The following is a 20,870-nucleotide window of genomic DNA, read 5'->3' on the forward strand; positions in this document are numbered from 1 at the left end:
CACCTATTCTCCTCCACCACACAATTTATTATTTCATGTTTGTCCCCCCTCTCCTTAGGTAAAAGGTCACAAGGCCTCCAAAAATGAGTGAATTATACCAAGTAAGAATGCAGCAAAATGATAATCTCAGCTGCCACTTGAAGAGAGCTTTACCCCTGTTGATTGCTACTGTATCAAAAGGAGGCCTATTTTTGCCAGATCTGCTAGTTTGTCAAGGATACAGAAATCCAGATATTTAAGTAAAATGTTCTAATTTATAAAATGTGGCTGAATTTCATTTATTATTTATTTATTTATATTTAAATTAAAGTTAGTTAACATATAGTGTAGTGTTGGTTTCAGGAGTAGAATCTAGTGATTTATCACTTACATACGATACTTACACATTGAAATATTATTCAGCCATAAAAGAGAATGAGATCTTGCCACTTATAACAATATGGATGGACCTAGTGGGTATTATGCTCATCCCAACAAGTGCTCTCCCTAATGCCCATTACCTATTTATCCCATCTCCCCCACCACCTCTCCAGCAACACTGTTTGTTTTCTATAGTTAATTAATGAAAAAAAACACTGTGAAGACCACATACAATGTATCTGTAGGCCAAATTTAATGCAAGAACCACCATTGTGATAGATCTAGTTAGGATCTCTCTAACCAATGTCCCATTTTCCCAATAGCAGTCTGCATTCTGACACAGTGGGCTTACACCAACAGTTTTGACAAAATGGTTCACAAAGGCCAAAAGAAATACATGGAACAAATTTGTATAGATATAAATATATAGAATGCTAATTTTATAACATACAAGAGATAGTGTTATTTTGGTGTCTCAGGTGAAATCCTAGAAAGTATATATGTGGACCCCATAAGAAGGGTGCAAGGTCACTTCCTAAAGAAGTCATTCTCTTCTTTAGGAAGTGAATGATAAAATGATGAATGATGAAATCAAAGTTACAATTTTTGTTTGAGATGGTCTTTGACACTGATAAGATGAACCACTGAAACAGTTATCTAAATAAATCCAAAGCAATACAAAATACTTACAGCTAAAAGGTCTAGGTTTCAGAGTAATATTGTAGAGTTCATTCAATCCAACATTCACCCATTCACTAATAAATGGCAACTGAATACTTGGAATGGGCTAAATCTCTGCTGTAATCTTTATTTCAATGCACCATTTTACTTGACTAGTTCAAATACAATCTCTTTTTTTCACTCTCCCTCTAAACCAAACCAAAGTAGATTTCTAAGTTGATTCCTCATGGCACACCCAGGTCAATTATGCAAAATGTAATGTTAGTCATTATGATGAGTAACTTGCCATTAAGGTTTGCATACTTCAAACAGCTGTATACTCTAGATATGTTACTGAGTGTTAGGGATGATTAAACTTGAATTTACAGTTTGTAGAAGGAAAGGTAATCCTAGGTAGGTATCCACAAGTATGGGCAATATTATATAAAGATTTAACATTATAATACCAAAGAGTGAAATTGGACCACTTTAGTACACCATACACAAAAATAAATTCAAAATGGATTAAGGATTTACATGTAAGACCTGAAACCATAATACTGCTAAAAGAAAACATAGGTATATGTAAACTGCTAGACAACAACCCTAGTAATATTTTTCTGATTCTGTCTTCTCAGATCAGGGAAACAAAATAAATAACTAAACATTTGAGACTATATCAGACTTAAAAAAGCTTTTGTACAATGAAACCATCAACAAAACAAAAAGGCAGTCTAGTAAATCAGAGAAGATACTTGCAAATGATATATCCAATAAGGGATTAGCATCAAAAATATATAAAGATCTTATACAACTCCTATAAAAAAACAAACAATCTGATTGCAAAATGGGCAGAGAAGCTGAATACACATTTTTCCAAAGGAAGATAAACAGATGGCCAACAGAAACATGGAAAGATGCTCAACATCACTAATCATCAAGGAAATGCAAAGCAAATCCACAGGTATTTATTACCTCACACTGGTCAGAATGGCATCAAAAGATAAGAAATAATAAGTGTTGATGAGGATGTGGAGAAAGGGAACCCTTGTGTACTGTTAGTGGGAATGGAAATTGGTACAGCTACTATGGAAAAGAGCGTCGAGGATCCTCAAAAAATTAAAATAAAAATATTAGAATTACTATATAATCTAGTAATCCTACTTCTGGGTATTTACCTAAAGAAAATGAGAACACCAATTCAAAAAGATATATGCACCACTCTGTTTATTGCAATGTTATTGATAATAGCCAAGACATGGAAGAAACCTATAAGTGTCCACTGATATAGATGAATGGATAAAGAAGATGTGGCACACGCACACACACACACACACACACACACACACACACACTGAAATATTACTCAGCCATAAAAGAGAATGAAATCTTGCCACTTGTAACAATATGGATGGACCTAGTGGGTATTATGCTAAGCGCAATAAGACAAAGAAAAGCAAATACTGTATGATTTTACTTATATGTGGACACTAGAAAACAAAACAAATGAATAAACAAACAGAAAAAGACTCATAAATACAGAGAACAAACTGGTGGTTACCAGAGGGGAGGAGATAAAGACTAGGTGGAGTCATGGAGACAGGTGAAGCTGGTGAAGGAGATTAAGAGGTACAAACTTCCAGCTATAAAATAAATCAGTTATGGGGATGACAAGTGCAACATGGGGAAGACAGCCAAAAATACTGTAGTAACTCTTTATTTTGACAGATGGTAACTACACTTATCATGGTGAGCATATAGTAATATATGTAATTGTCAGATGACTATGTTGTAGACTTGAAATTAATATAATATTGTATGTCAACCATAATTTAATTAAAAATAAGAAATAATTAACATATATAATATACATATTTATGCATATATATGTGTAGTGTGTGTATATATGCAGACATACTTTAAAGCAGCAAGAAACTACAGTCAAACTCTGCTGGTGAATGCTTACCTGGAATATCCACAATTTCTTTATTAATCATCATTTCTCCACTCACATGGCTTATGGTCCTTACCATATTTTGCTGGAGTTGGATACAATACTAAATTAGCATTTATCATGAAATGTTATTTTATTAATTTATTTTTTAAAGAAAAATAATAAGAGTAAATTTAAGCCTAGGCTGACCAAATAATTAAACTCATCCTCAAAATAAATGAAACTTCAGGGTGCCTGGGTAGCACAGTTCGTTGACCATCTGATTCTTGGTTTTGGCTGAGGTCATGATCTTGGGGCCATGGGATCGAGCCCCGTGTGAAGACGGAGTCTGCTAGGGATTTTCTTTCCCTCTCCCTCTGTCCTGACCCACCCCCTCAAAAAACTAAATAAATCTCTAAAAAAAAAAAGAAATAAAAGGTCAAATGCACTTCAAAGATCATCTAGAATTGGCTGCTTATGTAAGAGGAAGGCCTACTTAAACCTCTATGGGTTTCTGTTTGCTCATCTGTAGAGTGGGATGGTGGTGAGTCCAAACAACTGCTAAGATTTTTTTCTAAATCTAACATTAGATGACTGAGTTTTCCCATCAAACCATAATGTTTCACTAAGATTCTGTCTACATCTCTCCTATTCCATGAACTCAAAAAATACTATCTTAAATAAGGAAAAACACTATGCTGAATAAATAATCTATGCTGCATTTCACTACTACAGATAAATCAGTCTGTAAATAGGCACATTCCTCACTCTATTACATCTACCCCTCCCCCACCTACCTCTCTCTCCTTCCCAACATGACCGTAGGGCCAGTGTTGCCCAAACTTCAGTCATTTGAGTTTCATGTCAAATCTGAGCACCACCTATATTTTTATTCATTTAAAAATTGAATTTAAGTTAGCTTATGTTTTAAAAAAATTAGCCATATACTAAGCAATCATAAGCTTGATTGTTCTAGCTTTATTCATATTTCTAATAAAACTTGAAATAAATACATATTCTATAAATAAAAGAAAATTCCACCAAGTTCCACCTCAAATTCTGTTGTACACCCTAGGTAGTATACATAGTAAACTTTGGAAAATACCAGAGCAGCCTATGAAAAGAAGGACATATATATGCTGGCCTAGAATATGTAAGATTTTGTTTCTAAAGGAACCTATGATAGTAACATTCCCATTGCATTTATTAGCATAGAAAATCAACAGTTATATCCATTATTCTTTCATTAGCTAGAGAATCTGATTCCGTAGATTATTTTTAAAAGGGGACCACAGGACCACCAGTTAACGGGTAGAGTTTTTGTTTTACATATAAATTAGCATAAATCCCACTCTCGTCATGCCAAGTGTTGATGCCAAATCTTTTGGAACCATCTAGATCAGTGAACTGAGAACGGCATTTTCTGTGGACTATTGAATAATCATCTTGACAAGGATAATCCTATTGGGGAGGGGAGAAAAAGAAATAATGTTGAGTGACCAAAATATATAAAAACAAGAGCTTTTTTTAAAAGATGATCTTCAATATATTAATCTTATTTGATCCAAGTTTAATTTTCACACAATTAATTTAATATATCAAATTACAAATGCCTCAATGAAAAAATGGCTATTGCATTTATAAATACTTTAATTCTAAAAGAAACCACTAGTTCATAGTTGTTTTTTTATGAAACTAAAAAGATAAATTGTTTCACATTTAAAATTTTTGTAAACCATAAATACATGACACAAAGAACAATTTAAATTTTATGATCACCTACATTAAGACCAAAACAGTTATAATTTAATAGTCATTCAACACCTTTTAAAAGTTAATACAAATTATAATCCTTCCAAAGAATAATATGTTGGGCTGTATCATTAGTTGCAATCAATAGTTGCTATCAAGTCATAAATGCCGAACTCAAAGATTCATTCTTCTGAGAAATTTACCCCAGGATAACCCAGCATAATGTTTAAGGTATTTATCCTTTAAAGCACTTCACAGAAGCTTCTGTTAATAAAACAAGATATTCTCATTGACCATTTCCCAAAGAAAATATTAATTCTCTCAGATTACATCAAGAGTAATGGTAGACAAGGAACATTAAAGCCCTTGAGCTGATTATCTAATTTCTGCTTCAGATTGGTACTAATTTTAAAGTACTAACACAATATTGAAATTAAATCACCAGAGCTATAAAACAATGAAAGAACACCAAAACAGTTCTAATCTTAGATTGGCCTTATTGAAAATAATTGAAATTTTTAACCATATATTCAACCACAACAATAATTATAGAGGCAATGGATTTACTGAGTGTCTATTATGGGTTGGGCACAGTAGTTGAGTGTTTATATTTGTTAATCCATAGCAGAACTCCACCATAGGAATTATTACTCCCACTTTGAATATAAGAAAAGACAATTTGCTTAAAATCTCAGAAAAAGAGGATTTAAAGAATGTCAATATTAAGCAACTCAGCCAGGACTTCCAACTAACTAATTGTAAGATCCATTATCCCTCCAGGACCCTCATCAAATTTTCAATAATTAAGAGATGAAAAGACATAGAAATTACAAAATCCTACAAATATGTTATATCCATGTAACTTTCTATAGTTTGGGCTTTTATTTTTCATAGTCAGAGTCTCATTTCTTTAGGGCTCGTCTGTTGAGTTTTGGTCCAGTAGAGGCTCTTTCAATGAGATTTGAGCGTTACTGGCCAAACCCGCCTGCTCACAGGGAGGCAGGATCTGCCCATTCCTAAACCAGCTTCCGTCAAACTGAAGAGAGCTTCAAATGCAGGGTTGGTGTGTTCCTCTAGCATCTCCTAGGCAGACAGGATGATTTATTTTGATCAGGTGAGTGACAAGATTAAATGTGATGTTTTTTAAGAAAAGGATTCTGGCAGAAAGAAGGTACTGAAGACAGAAGGTGGAAAGGATTGGATTCCTAACTCTGATTAGAATTAGAATAAGAACTCACATGTCATCAACTAATGTGGATAAACAAAATGTGGTCTATCCTCACAGTGAAATATTATTCGGCAACACAAGGAATAAAATACTGACAGATGCTGTAGCATAGATGAACCACGAAAATGTGCTAAGTGAAAGAAACTAAACAGAGACACACATTGTGCTATTCCTTCTATAGAATGTCCAAAATAGGTGCATCCACAGACACAGAAAGTAACTTTGCAGGAGACTAGGGGGAGGAGGAAAACAAGGAGAGGCTGTTAATGGGTATAGTGGCCAATTTTATGTGTCAAGTTGACTAGATCACGGCTAAATCATCAACCATTTGGCTAAACATTATTTCTGAGTTATGTCTAGTGTGTCCAGATGAAATTAGCATTTGAGTCTGTGGACTCAGTAAAGCAGTTTGCTCTCCCCAGTGTAGGTAGGTGGGTAGGTACCTTTCAATCCGTTGAGGGCCTGAATGGAAGAAAAAGGCAGAGGAAATAAGAACTCAGTCCCTTCCTGCCTGATTGCTTGAGCTCCAACATTAATCTTATCCTATTCTCATGTTTCTCAGGCCTTCAGACAGGGACTGAATTCCACCACCAGCTTTCCTGGGTTTCCAGCTTATAGACAGCAGATTGTGGAACTTCTCAGCCTCCATATTGCATTAGCCAATTCCTTTTTTTTTTTAATTTTTTTATTTATTTATGATAGTCACAGAGAGAGAGAGAGAGGCAGAGACATAGGCAGAGGGAGAAGCAGGCTCCATGCACCGGGAGCCCGACGTGGGATTCGATCCCGGGTCTCCAGGATCGCGCCCTGGGCCAAAGGCAGGCGCCAAACCAATGCGCCACCCAGGGATCCCCACCAATTCCTTATAATAAATCTCTCTCTCTCAGTCTCTCTCTCTCTCTCTCTCTCTCTCTATATATATATATATATATAGTTTTATAATTCTTAAAGGAAATAATTTATTTCTAATTAACTTTGTATGAAATCTTATACAATATTCAGACATTTTACAGATACTTTGATGAAAAACAACTGCCTGTTTCTACAGGTTTTTCATGAATTGGGAAAAGTAAACTAGTTTTCCTAACCTTTATCACTTACTGATATCATTCTTAGATCATTCTGGAAAAAAAAAAAAAGAGAGGCAGGTTTGCCTTGTTTTACTGAATTAAAATAAATAAAGACAAAGAAAGTATGAAAGGCAGAAGTATGTGCTACCTTGTCCTAAGTACAGTTTCTGAGGGGATGGTGTCTGTTTACTTTCTGGTTTACTGTATCAATTAATTTGATCTGAATTTCTGATCTGTGTGATTTGCCTTCTCTCTGAAGAACTTCTTTTAACATTTCCCGCAAGATAGGTGTACTGGTGACAAATTCCTTCATTTTTTGTTTATCTGAGAAAGTCTTTCTCCTTTACTTCTGAAGGATAACTTTACAGAATATCAAATTCTAGGTTGATGTCCCAAATTTTAGTCTGACATTCAAAGTGCTCCAAAATTCTCTTCTACTTTTCTTTTCAGACTTCATCCTATCTACTCTATCAAAATGTTTTATTCTAGCCAAATGGAAATATAAACTGTTTTTTTAAAGTGCCCTCACACTTTTTACTTTGCATTATTGCTCACATTGTTGCCTTCACTTGGAACGCTCTTTTTCTTTCCCTCCACACCCCCTATCACCACCCTTCAAGATCCAGACAAATTCAGACAAGATCCAGATATTTCTTTCTGTAGAGAAACTTTATTAATACATACAGGGTTTCTTTGTAGGGGTGATGAAAATGTGAAATTGTGCTGATGATTGTGACTATGGATATACAAATATCACTGAATTGTACACTTTAAAAGGATGAATTTTATGGCATGTGAATTATCTCAGTAAAGTTGTTACTTTTAAAAAGTAGATAGCAGAGGTGAACAATCCTGAAAACTAGTTAAGAGGCTGCTTCCTATTAATACACAGAAAATTGAAACTGTCCCATTATCATAGGTGCATTGGTAAACCAGCTCCCTGTCAAAATATCCCATACAATTTATTTGCAATATTTGCCAATTTCTGTGGTGGAAATATGGTTGACTTCAAGCTACCAAAGTGAGGTCAGTGAACAGAGTTGGGAAGACATGAACATAATCAGTACATGCAAACTTTAAGACATGACTCCAAACCACCCTAAATTTAATTCTCCCTTTTCTCATTGTGTGACAGCCATGTAATTTGGGTAGATTGAACTCACTCCAAACTGTAGGGACAGAATCTAACTGACCTATGACAATCACAATAATCCCACTCCTTCGTCAGTGACAGTGATTGACACAGTGTTGGGCATGTGTTTTGAGTTTGTCCAAACAAAGTAAAGCTCAAGACTTGTTCAGTGATTTGGAGGAAAGAAACTCTTTTTCCATTATTGGACACAAATGAGGAAGTATGTAGCCCGGATTGTTATTGGCGACCCTCTTACAACCAGTTTAGCATGAAACCAACACCATAAAAAGCAGATTTGAGAGTTGGTAAGAAGCATGATGACATTTGCTGTATCAATCCTTTCCTGAAACCTGACTTTTCAAAAAACATGAACCAATAAATTGCTTTTATTGTCCAGCCTGACTTGAGTTGGGTTTTGTACAACCTACTAAAAGTATCCCAACTAATGCATACTTTAATAATCTGCAATGTTGGAACACTGAGGCACTAAGAATCAGAGCAAAAAAAAAAAATGGGTCAAAACTAGGAAGCAGGACAAATATATATAGTAGGAATAAAGGGAAAACAATATATTTGTGACTAATCATATAATCAGGAATTAGAAGGACACAAATATGAGATAGATGAACAAACAAAACAGGACAATATCTAACTAATAGGAACCTGAAAGGCATAATTATTATAAGAAGCAGAGCAAGTATGTTTTTCAAAGTTTAATACAAATGGCACAAAATAGAATAAAAACAGTTACTCCATGATTCGCCTTCAAGGACCTTAATATTGACTGCAGATCAGACCCAAGGCCAAATTGAGATGGTGGGAGTCTTGAAAAGGTAAGTAATTTAGTGTGCCACTCAAACCAAGTATACAGGGGGTAATCATTTCAAAATGATAAGTAGTTTTGCCCTTTCTGTGTGTAACCATTCATTTGCCCAAAGTGAGATCACAGTTTCTTTCAAAAAAAAAAAAATGGCAACAAGAAAGCATCGTAATACTAGCTTCTAACATGCAAAATAGGATTTTTCAGCAAAATAATACCTTGCAATCCAACTCACAATCTTGAGGACTTTAGAATATCAATGTCCAACTGGAAGACCTCAGATCATAGAGTTCTTCCAATATGGAGGAAAAATATCCTCTGTATTAAGGCTTAGCCAAAAGTTGGAATGGATAGTAATAATACAAAGAAGAGCCTTTTAGGGGAATTAGAGGAATGAGAAAATAAGGGAAAAGGGAAAAGCAGAACAGCAAAAAGAGCCAACATATTTCCCAATTTTCCCTTTTTAAGACTTTAATCTTTCGGAGTCCCTCTGACCTGGCCAGAGATAAGTGCATGAGATAAATGAGAGTAATAGTGGAAAGGCATAAGAAGTCCCCATCCCTCACGAGAACTCGAAATTAAGCATCTCAGGCTGCCCTTTCATTTGCCTGGAGTACAATCATACCCAGGCTGGTGGGGCAGCATCCTCAGGCAGAGGGAGACTCTGGGTCACTTCTGGCATCCTGTGGCAAGTTTGCAAGGGGGTTACTAACAGGAGCTTCAAAGCCAAACACTGGAACTGGGACTGGATGGGAGCCACAGAAATCTTCTGTGGGGTCTACAATATCTATAGGAGTAGAAACAAAGCTGTTATCCCAAGCAAGCCATCTAGGCTTCAATCTAACCCAGAGAAAAAGAGGAAAATAGAAAAAGACCTACAGTTCAACGTCGACAGACTATAGCCACCAATACTAGCAAGGAAAAGAGCAGTCAGGTAAACTAGGGACATCATTCTAGAGACCAGAAGAAGCAGACAACAGCACACTCAAAAATCCTAACCTTGCCCTTTGGCATCAGAATGCTACGTCACATCCCCCTTTCCATATACCTGGACGTCATCTTAGAGAGAGTCATAGTTATTATTACTGTGTAACAGGTCAACTAATGGAGAGCAGTATAAAACAATACCCATATTAGATTTTGGGTCAGGAATTTGGAATGGTATAACAAAGACAGCATCCCTCTGCTGAATGTTGAGGCTTCAGTGGAGAAGACTTGAAAGCTGTTAGTGACTTGAGGGTTGGGGTTAAAAACATCCCTCACTCCAGTTGGTGGTTAATATCAGCAGTCTGCTGAGACCTCGGTGGGGCTGTTGACTGGAACAACTATATAGGTCCCCTCCGTGGGCCTGCTTGGGCTTTCTCACATCATGGTGACTGGGTTCTGAGAATAACGATGGCACAGAGAGAACCAGGAGGAAGCTACACTGCTTTTTATCACCTGGCCTCTGAAGTCACATAGCATACTTCTACTACAGTCCCAGTTCACCCGGCTCTAATGGAGATGATAAGGACTCTGCCTCTCAATGAGAAGAGTTTCAAAATAACATTGCAAGAGCATGTGGGATGATCACACATGCTGTACCCATTTGGGGAAAACAACAATCTGCCCCATGAAGGCAGGCTGTGTTGGGGTTCTTAAGACTACCACTAGATTCAGTGATTTGCTAGGTGGACTCACAGAATTCAACATATAGTTGTATTTGTGGCTCTGATTTACTACAGCAAATGAATACTAAGCAAAATCAGCAAAGAGAAAAGGCACATGGGCTAAAGTCCAGAGGAAACCAGGTGCAAACTTCCAAGAGTCCTCTCCCAGTGAGTCACACAGAATGCACTAAAATTCTCCAGCAAAGAACTGTGAAATGCTGTTTACTGGGGAACCTCATTAGAACCTCAGTGGCCAAGGTTTATCTTGGGGGCTGGTCTCAGAGGCACTCTTTGCCTTGCAATATCCAGACTCCCAGAAGTTTAAATGAACCATATTGTTTGCATAAATGGTTTAGGTACAGTGAGCCACTCTCCCTAATGAGAGTGACTCCCTAAAACTAAAAGTCTCATTCCTCTAATTCCCCAAAAGTCAAGTTTCTAGATGCCAGCCAAGGGCCAACTTTGCTAGCAGGCTTTTTAACAGGTAACAGTTTCAGTTCTAGTATGTTAGTTCTTTTCTTCAAAGAATGGAAGATCTCTGAGAAAGTGTTTTTAAAGGGAGATTGAGAACCTCCTATAGGAACTATTTAAACTATGGAATCAAACTAAGCTGTAAATGGATGGAGAGGTTGGTGTTTTTCTACTGCTGATAGGCTCAGGAAGAAGGCCAGTTATCAGACAATTTTCCTCTGCATACATGAGTTGCAGACAGTTGTTGTATTCTCATACCCTAACATAATATTTACATGTCTGTTCAATATTTATTTAGTGGGAGTGGGAAGAAATGTTTGGAAATTGTCTATAGAAACAGATGTGTAAATCACCACATGTTGTTGGCTAGCTTACTGTTCTGGTACTACACAGACCCTGAGTGCTGACAACCTTTATTTAAGATAGAATAATCACTCTGAGCTTTCTCTGAGCCATTCAGGTAGATGAGGATCACAGGAAAAAAATTGTTTGAGGTGTGGAATGGGTGGGTATCAGTATACAATGGTTTACGTAGAGCCAGACTGAAAGAGACATTTCACAGGAAGAACTTTGAGTACTGAGCAGGCCAACTGGGGATAAAGAAGCAAAGATGATCCACAGATTCAAATCTGGATGGCTGGGAGAGTTCTAAAACCACAAAAAGGAATAAGACATGGAGATGGGAGAGGATTTGTTTTAGGAGAGAAAAGATGAGTCACATTTTAGACATTTTTAATGTGAGATGACATCAGTACAAAATTATTATTTGTAAGGTGGTACTGTGGTATAGATGATCTGGAGAGAGGTCAGTGCCCTTTGCACAATGGTAGTCATTAACAGGGGAAAAATATCTATAAAGAACAGTATTGGCGTTTCACTGCATATGTATCTTTGGGGTAAATCCCCAGCAGTGCAATTGCTGGGTCATAGGGCAGATCTATTTTTAACTCTTTGAGGAACCTTCACAAAGTTTTCCAGAGTGGCTACATCAGTTCACATTCCCACCAACAGTGCGAGAGGGTTACCCTTTCTCCACATCCTCTCCAACATTTGTTGTTTCCTGTCTTGTTAATTTTCACCATTCTCACTGGTATGAGGTGGTATCTCATTGTGGTTTTGATTTGTATTTCCCTGATGGCCAGTGATGCGGAGCATTTTCTCATGTGCTTGTTGGCCATGCCTGCACCCCGATGTTTATAGCAGCAATGTCCACAATAGCCAAACTGTGGAAAGAGCCTCGGTGTCCATCAAAAGATGAATGGATAAAGAAGATGTGGTCTATGTATACAATAGAATATTACTCAGCTATTAGAAACGACAAATACCCACCATTTGCTTCGACGTGGATGGAACTGGAGGGTACTGTGCTGAGTGAAATAAGTCAATCAGAGAAGCACAAACATTATATGGTCTCATTCATTTGGGGAATATAAAAAGTAGTGAAAGGGAATAAAGGGGAAAGGAGAAAAAATAAGTGGGAAATATCAGAAAGGGAGACAGAACATGAGAGACTCCTAATTCTGGGAAACGAACAAGGGGTGGTGGAAAGGGAGGTGGGTGGGGGGTGGGGGTGACTGGGTGATGGGCACTAAGCAGGGCACTTGATGGGATGAGCACTGGGTGTTATGCTATATGTTGGCAAATTGAGCTCCAATTAAAAAAATATGTCAAAAAAAAGAACAGTATTGGCATCATGGATGATATTTGAATACAAACTGTGAATTATAAAATTATACTGCCTCAATTATACCTAAGGTTGAAAACATTACCATAGCTACGTATCCTTGTTCTTAGGAAATACACACTGAATTGTTTATAGGCAAAGGGGCTCAATGTCTCTAGCCTACTCTCAAATGGTAAACAATTTGTGACTCTGGGTAAAGATTATATGGGAGCTCCTTGTGCCATTCTTGCAACTTTCTTGTAAGTTTGAAATTACATAAAATAAGTTACCCTCAAAACATGATGGTTGAGGAGCCATGAGAGTGGATGAATTCTCAGAGATTGCATAAAATAAGAAGCACAGAGTTCTGGATCCTAAGTCTTGTGGACACTCATAGTTGGGTCCAAAAAGAAGCCATGGAGGACAGAGAAGGAGAGATATGAAGTGGGCAATGTCATAGATTCTGAAGGTAGAGGGACAAGGAGGAATGCAGAGGTAGCCAACAAGTGTCCACTTCCAGAGAAACATCATAGAGGGCAAGAACTCATAAAACACAAACAATAATGCTGTTTCAGAGAAACATAGAGGAAGTCGAATGAAACATCCTGCTAAAGATAGAAAAAGAGTGTCAGAGAAAGATACGTTGAGGGAAAACAGGCCCTGTAGAAATATGAAGCACTGAAGATGCAGCAAGAGAATCACCATGGGAAAAACCTGCCTTAAGATGAAGAAAGCTTTCTTCCTTTTCTTCTTTTTTCTTTCTTCTTTTAAAACAAATCATGGAAAGACATGTTCAGGATGTTACAGGAAGGTCTTCTTGGTGACTGGGGCCCCCCTCCCACTTGACCTTCTCTCATTATGGAAGAACAAACAGCATGTGGTTTTGCCACCTAGATCAATAAAATCTATCAGCATATCTTTAAGAAGCAGATATCTTATTCCTAGACCCCAATCCCCTCCCCAGCCCTATCACCCCCTGAGTACTATGTTCTTACTCTGAGCACTCTTATCTCCAGAACTTTCTTTGGAATAAAATAGCATTACTGTTTCTTAGTGAACTGGATACTCAGTCCTCACCCAGTTTTGGTTATACTTAGTCTTATTTGATTTCATCTAATTTCTTTGGGATCTTTTATTCTTTATAGTTTTATTTTTCAAGGTCATTTTCAGTTTTCAGCCTGCTTTCTGGAACATCAATAACTCTGCCTAATTTAATATCATATAATAATTTGAAAGCATCATCTCAATTTCTTCATCCAGATCATCCATAAAAATGCATAATGTGTTATGTTTCCTGGTCAGATCAGTCACTGTGAACTAACCTTGTGTCCATTATTATAGATAACTATTAGCCACCTGGCATTTATACAGCAAAGACCATTCTTCCCTAGCATGGCTGTAAGTAGCTCATTTGGGATACTCCATATAGTCTTAAAAAGGTATATGAGGCAGCAAAGCTTATTTATGTGAATGTCACATTGGATGGAGTAGAAGTAAATAAATATAGAGGTAGATTACTGTGATATTTCATTATTTTCAGTATACATAATGTATAAAATTCTTTAGCTGTTACATGCACTTGACCGAAGACCTGTCATCTCCTAATAAGGCTGCCTCTCATACACACATACAGAATGATGTGGGAGGAAAAGAACAATTTCTATACAGCCAAATCTACTTTACCAACCCTAGGGATCATGGAGGATAGGCATCTCAGACATTCACTCCTCCCTACTTTAAAAATGATTTCATTTCTATTAGATATTTTCTTCTCTCAGTGATTGCATTACAGACTTAAGAGTAACTGGCAAATGTAGCTATAACAAACATATTACTAGTGGGATATATTTTTGTTATGTATCTACAAAACATTTACACTCCCTTTTTATTTGATAAAATTTTACAAAGGAAAAGTATTTATAACCAGTAGAGGTATTCAACTAAAGAAACATAGTCATAGGAAGTAACAAGGAAGGTTAGGCTGTGGGTATAAATATAAATATATATCATTAATATGTTTGGTCATCATAAAGAAAAATATGGAGATGTATATGAATAACCATATCACAAACCAAGCTGAATTTAAACAATATCAGACAAACTACACAATACAGTATTAAACTTTAGCTACTGACACATTTTTCTTTTTAATACATGAATTTTTATTGGTCCTATCACTTTAATCATAGAAAAAATAAATATCATTTTTCTTATTCCTTAGTCTACATTATGCAAGGGCAATTGCCACTATTTCATACTTATAATGGCATGGTTAGTTATAAATTTGAGGCCCAAGGTTCTCAATTTTTTACATTTTTTCTTCTCTACAGAAGTCATATATGTTCGCTGTAGAAGTTAAACATAATTAAAAGAAAGAAATTAGAACTAAGCTTTTATGGCTTGACCCAGAAACAAAAGAAAATCATAGTTACTTAGCTTCAGAAGGCAATATAAAATGAAAGCATAGTTTTAGAGAAAACAGAGTGCTTTCTATTAAAAGGACACAACACAGAACAATACTTGAAAATCTGAGTTTCCTAAGAATTAAGATCACAATTTCTCAACTGTTGGTGATATATGAGGTTATCAGGAGTTAAAATACATTCCCTAATTTTTAAGTAGACTCAAATTAAATGTTTGCTAAAGTCCTTCATCAAAAACATTATGCAATCATAAATAAATACTAGTAGGATGGGACAGGATCAATGAGAAAGAATCAAATCACCTCAAATACTTAATAGTAAAATCTGAGAGCCAGAATGCTCATAAAGATTCTTATTTCTATATTGTTGAGAGTTCTCCAGAGAGACAGAACCAATAGGAGATAGATAGACAAATGGATACATGGGATACATGGATACATGGATAGATAGATAGATGTTAGATAGATAGATAGATAGATAGATAGATAGATAGATAGATAGATAGATAGATAGATAGATAGATAGATAGATAGATAGATAGATAGATAGAGACGCTTGAGTGGCTCAGTGGTTGAGCGTCTGTCTTCGGCTCAGGGTGTGATCCCAGGGTCCTGGGATTGAGTCCCACATCAGGCTTCCCACTGGGAGCCTGCTTCTCCCTCTGCCTGTGTCTCTGCCTCTCTCAGAAATAAATAAATAAAATCTTAAAAAAAAGATAGAGAGATAGATACATACATACATACAAAGAATATCTACTTATCTATCTATCATATCTATCTCCTATTCTATTTTCTATATGTTTGGGACAAGAGTTGACCCTTGAACAATATGGGTCTGAACTGTGCAGGTCTATTTATAGACAGATTTTAAAAAAATAAATATAGTACAGCACTGTAAATATATTTTCTCTTCCTTATGATTTTCTTAATTACATTCTCTTTTTTCTAGCTTACTTTATTATAATAATACAGTATATAATACACACAACAAAATGTGTCAATCAACTGTTTATGCTATCATTGAGGCTTCTGTTCAACTGTAGTAGTTAAGTTCAACAGTAGTAGTTAAATTTTAGGTGAGTCAAAAATTGTATGTGGATTTTTGACTGCGTGGGGGGTGGTCAGTGCCCCCAATTCCCACATTATTCAAGGATGAACTCTGTATATATGTGTGTGTGTGTGTTGACAGAGAGAAAGAGATCCTTCCTTCCTTTCTTCCTTCCTTCCTTCCTTCCTTCCTTCCTTCCTTCCTTCCTTCCTTCCTTCCTTCCTTCCTTTCTCTTACCTACTAGCAACTATATATTCCCCTCAATAAGCAAATGCTCTTGTATCCCAACCTGTGGGATGTGAGAAGCTGTGAAGCCCTGTGGAGCTATATAAGCAAATGCCAGCATGTCCTAAAATTGCCATTGGGGCCTAGGAAATGTAGTCCCTTAATGCTGGCAGAACACCATAAGACTCAGAACCAGAACTGTTTTGCCCATAAGGTACAAAATCATTCTATGTGTATATGTATAAAGTCAGCACACACATATAACACAAAATGCAATCTTTCAGGCCTTGTTTTAGATTGAAGAAAGCCACCATTTCTTTCTGAGCCCAAGTAATAGAGGGCTTTTCCTGTGGTTGGCTAACAGCTATATATTAGAACACCCTGACATAAACCAAAAAAACATTAGGGAGAGCCCCATGAGCCCTTCTCTCTTCTCTAAATTCACCTCCCACCCCTATTCATTTGCAGAATAATCTAAAACTCTTTCTTATTTTGGTCAACAGTCAATATAATAAGATAAACAAGGATATTCAGCAAATGGCCATTATTCTTTGTTCAGTAGATACTGAATTAGAACATTAATAGGACAAAAAAGAGAAAATTAAACAATAGATATGTTAAGATTCAAGGCAAATTCTAAAATAAAAGTCATAAAAAACACATCATTGAACCTGGGACATTATCTAGTTAAAACACTACACTCTTATTCTGGACTAAATGCTTATATGAGATTATTCCATGTGGCCAATTTAGATGGTACAGCTTTGCATGTTATTATTTTGTTGTTGTGGTTGTTGTTGTTGTTATGTTTTTAAAAGAGAACCTGAAAAAGAAAAGGACTGTATACGGAGTGAAATTATGGAAGATCATAGGGGTACAGAATGGAGCAAAGATACAAAGAGAAGATTTTGAAAAGAAGAGGGAACCAAAGCTAATTCAGTTCAGAGAAGTGATACTTCCTACAGAACCCCCAACCTGTTTTATTTTTTTTATTTTATTTTTTGTAATAATAAATTTATTTTTTATTGGTGTTCAATTTGCCAACATACAGAATAACACCCAGTGCTCATCCCGTCAAGTGCCCCCCTCAGTGCCCGCCACCCAGTCACCCCCACCCTCCTCCCCTTCCACCATCCCTAGTTCCCAACCTGTTTTAGATTCACTTTCTGTCTCAGTTTTGGGATGTTTTCAGCAAGTCATTCTTTCCCTCCTCTTCTTTTTAAGGGCCCTGGTCGACATCCCTTCCCAGGAAGCAAAAAACTAAAGGCAATTCCAGCCTTTGGGGTATTCCTGCATGTGAATGAACCTAACTGAACAATAAAAGGCTCTTAAAGATGCTGTCCACCTCTGACTCCTAGCCAAGGTGCATTCTGGTCTTGAATGATATTCAAAGTATTTACCAATCAGTACAGTCACTCAGACTGAGCAAGTCCTAGAGGCAACTTATCAGGCAAGTATTAAACTTCCAGAAGGTCGAGATTGGGCACACTCAACCATGAAGCACAGGAAGCCTAGGGCATAGAGCCCACAGTACTTTTGGGGACCCACCATTTCTTTAAAATCAGAATTTTCAGGATGCATCTAGTGTGAAAGTACTTAGTGCCACTAAATTCTACACTAAACAAGGGTTGAATTGTAAATTTTATATTATGTATATTTAACCATAATAAAAAATGCAGATGCCGTTTTGAAAAACTAACTCTATTAAATGGTAGCAACGCATAGCTAAGCCAGGAAATGTTGTGAGCCATTTAATATTCATAGACATCTTAGGGCAGGAACTGATGGTAGCTATTATACAGAAAGTTTTGCTTAAAATAAGGTACATATAAAACTCCAAAAGTACTTCCCAGGAAAAAAAATGAGTATTGTATGCTTTAATTTTGTGTAATAACACCCATTATTGAATACTACATCTGAAACGAATGATATACTCTATGTTGGCTAATTGAATTTAAATAAAATTTTTAAAAACACCCATTCGTACATTGATAATAATTTCAAGAGGGTTAATAATAACATGGTCATAGAACACGGCCGTAAAATACAATAATATAGTAATAAATAGGCAAGAAAACAAATGGCCTAAGAAATATATTTCTTTAATACGCTTTTAAGTCCACCCCCTGCCACCAAAAGTAAATATGATCCAACTTGGATTATATTGGTCTTTTGACCAATGCAGTTGTACAACCTATATTGTTTTGTTTTGATGGAAGAAGGAGCCCATGATGGCAAAAATCCCAGGGTCCAGGAAGTCACAATGCAGTCCTGGGTCCTAGGAGACCAGGCAAGGGGCCAGGGCCACTCAGGAAGCAGGATTCTGGGGAACTCAAAGTGAGAGAAAATTTCCCATCAGCACAGAAATATAGTATTTTAAAAATACTATAACTGTACCAGTGCATTGAGCCCCAGTGCTAGGACAGGTCAATCCTGCTTTTGCAGAGAATAATGTTAAATACATACAGCTCCTCATCATACTTACTGTGCAACATGGCAGGGATTCCTCAAAGTTAGTTTGGAATCCATGCCAGCTTTAAAACATAATTCTCTATTAAAAACTTCCTCAGCTTTCTGTCTCTGAGTGAACTAAGATATAGAACATTTTGGGGGTTCAAGCTACCCCTATGTCTGGAAAGATAATTCAACGGGCTGCTCTACTTAGGAAAATAAAATGGCACCTCACCCTTGATAATGACCAATCAGATGTACCCAAATGGCAGCTGCATGACTGGGAAGAGCTGTTAAACTCCAAAATGCTCCCACTGAGAGCGTGGTCATTTGATTGATTCAGTCCTTGGCATTACCTTTCTTTCCTGCTGTCCTGTAGGTTGATTTCCAACAGCCTTATTTACAATCCAGCCAACACTCTGGCTTACCATTTTTTTTTTCATTCTCTCAAGTCAATGGCTTTGATTCCGTTATAGAAATTCAGTCCCATGTCCACATCCTGGGTTCTATCATTCCCCAGAATTGTTCTACATCTGAAATTCCAATAAATTCCCATATATCTCCTTTGCTCATTACCTCTAATTCTTCCAGCTCTCACACCTCTTTACTATTGCCATGCTTGGGTTTTTTGTTTTGTTTTGGTTTGTTTTTTCTCAACATTCTCATTCCTTTGACTCTTCAACTTCCTGAGTTTGCTTTCTGCCTGAATTAATTCTTTTCCTTACTCATCCTGAGTGTGTCAGTCAAGTCTCCATCATTAAACTCAGCTCACTTGTCCCTTCTCCTAAAAGCTTATGTATCCTTTAAACAGGCAGCCTTGGACCAATTGTCTAATGTACCCTCTCTCTAACTTTTCCTCATTTTGGTTATTTGAGATAAGGATGGGGAAGCTTTTAAGAGAAGGTATCTTGAGGGGCAAGATGGCGGAAGAGTAGGGTCTCCAAATCACCTGTCCCCACCAAATTACCTAGATAACCTTCAAAGTATCCTGAAAATCTATGAATTCGGCCTGAGATTTAAAGAGAGACCAGCTGGAATGCTACAGTGAGAAGAGTTCGTGCTTCTATCAAGGTAGGAAGATGGGGTAAAAAGAAATAAAGAAACAAAAGGCCTCCAAGGGGGAGGGGCCCCACGAGGAGCCGGGCTGAGGCCGCGGCGAGTGTCCCCAGGACAGGAGAGCCCCGGCCCGGAGGAGCAGGAGCTGCACCGACCTTCCCGGGCGGAAAGGGGCTCGCGGGGAGTTGGAGCAGGACCCAGGAGGGCGGGGATGCCCTCGGGCTCCCGGGGACACTAACAGATACCTGCGCGCCAGGGAGAGTGTGCCATACCCAGCGGCCGAGCTCCCTAAAAGACTGCAGCACGCGCACGGCTGGACCCGGGAGCAGCTCAGAGGGGCTCGGGCGGCGGCTCCGTGGAGGGGCTGCGGGGCGGGAGCGCGAATCCAACAGAGCAGGCCGGGAGCACTGGGCGCCGGGACACAGCCCAGGATCCGGCCTCCCCACGGGACAGGCAGAGGCCGGGAGGGCCCAGGACAGCAAGGACGCTCCTGCCCGAGCTGAGCAGATCAGCGGCCCCACCCCGAAGCCTCCAGGCCCTGCAGACGGAGAGCTCTGGAGCTACTGCGGGGGCTGAATCCAGGGCTCCAGAGCTGGCCCCGCCACTGGGGCTGTTCCTCCTGGGGCGTCACGGGGTAAACAACCCCCACTGAGCCCTGCACCAGGTGGGGGAAAAGCAGCTCCCCCAGGTGCTAACACCTGAAAATCAGCACAACAGGCCCCTCCTCCAGAACACCAGCTAGACGGACAAGTTCCAGCGGAAGTCAAGGGACTTAAAGTATACAGAATCAGAAGATACTCCCCCGTGTTTTTTTGGGGTTTTTTTGTTTGTTTGTTTTTGTTTTGCTTTTTGATTTGTTTCCTTCCCCGACCCTTTTTTCCCTTTCTTTTTCTTTCTCTTTTTCTTCTCTTTTTTTTCTTTTTTTCTCTT

General features: G+C 37.8%; 1 protein-coding gene across 9 annotated transcripts in view; it reads right to left on the reverse strand.

The window, feature by feature from the left end:
• Positions 1–3,911: 3,911 nt before the first annotated feature.
• The window catches only part of CFAP95 (cilia and flagella associated protein 95), a 135,241-nt gene continuing 118,282 nt past the window's right edge, over positions 3,912–20,870 (reverse strand). For 8 of the 9 annotated variants that reach the window (XM_072838570.1, XM_072838576.1, XM_072838586.1 and 5 more), the window contains one exon: positions 3,912–4,414. In XM_072838570.1, coding sequence (XP_072694671.1) covers positions 4,232–4,414 — 183 coding nt within the window. In that variant the 3' untranslated portion in view covers positions 3,912–4,231. The remainder of the gene's footprint in view (positions 4,415–20,870) is intronic. The other variant, XR_012036602.1, reaches the window with a different exon arrangement.

The sequence above is a fragment of the Canis lupus genome, chromosome 1, assembly GCF_048164855.1.
Source record: "Canis lupus baileyi chromosome 1, mCanLup2.hap1, whole genome shotgun sequence".
Classification (NCBI taxonomy): Eukaryota; Metazoa; Chordata; class Mammalia; order Carnivora; family Canidae; genus Canis; species Canis lupus.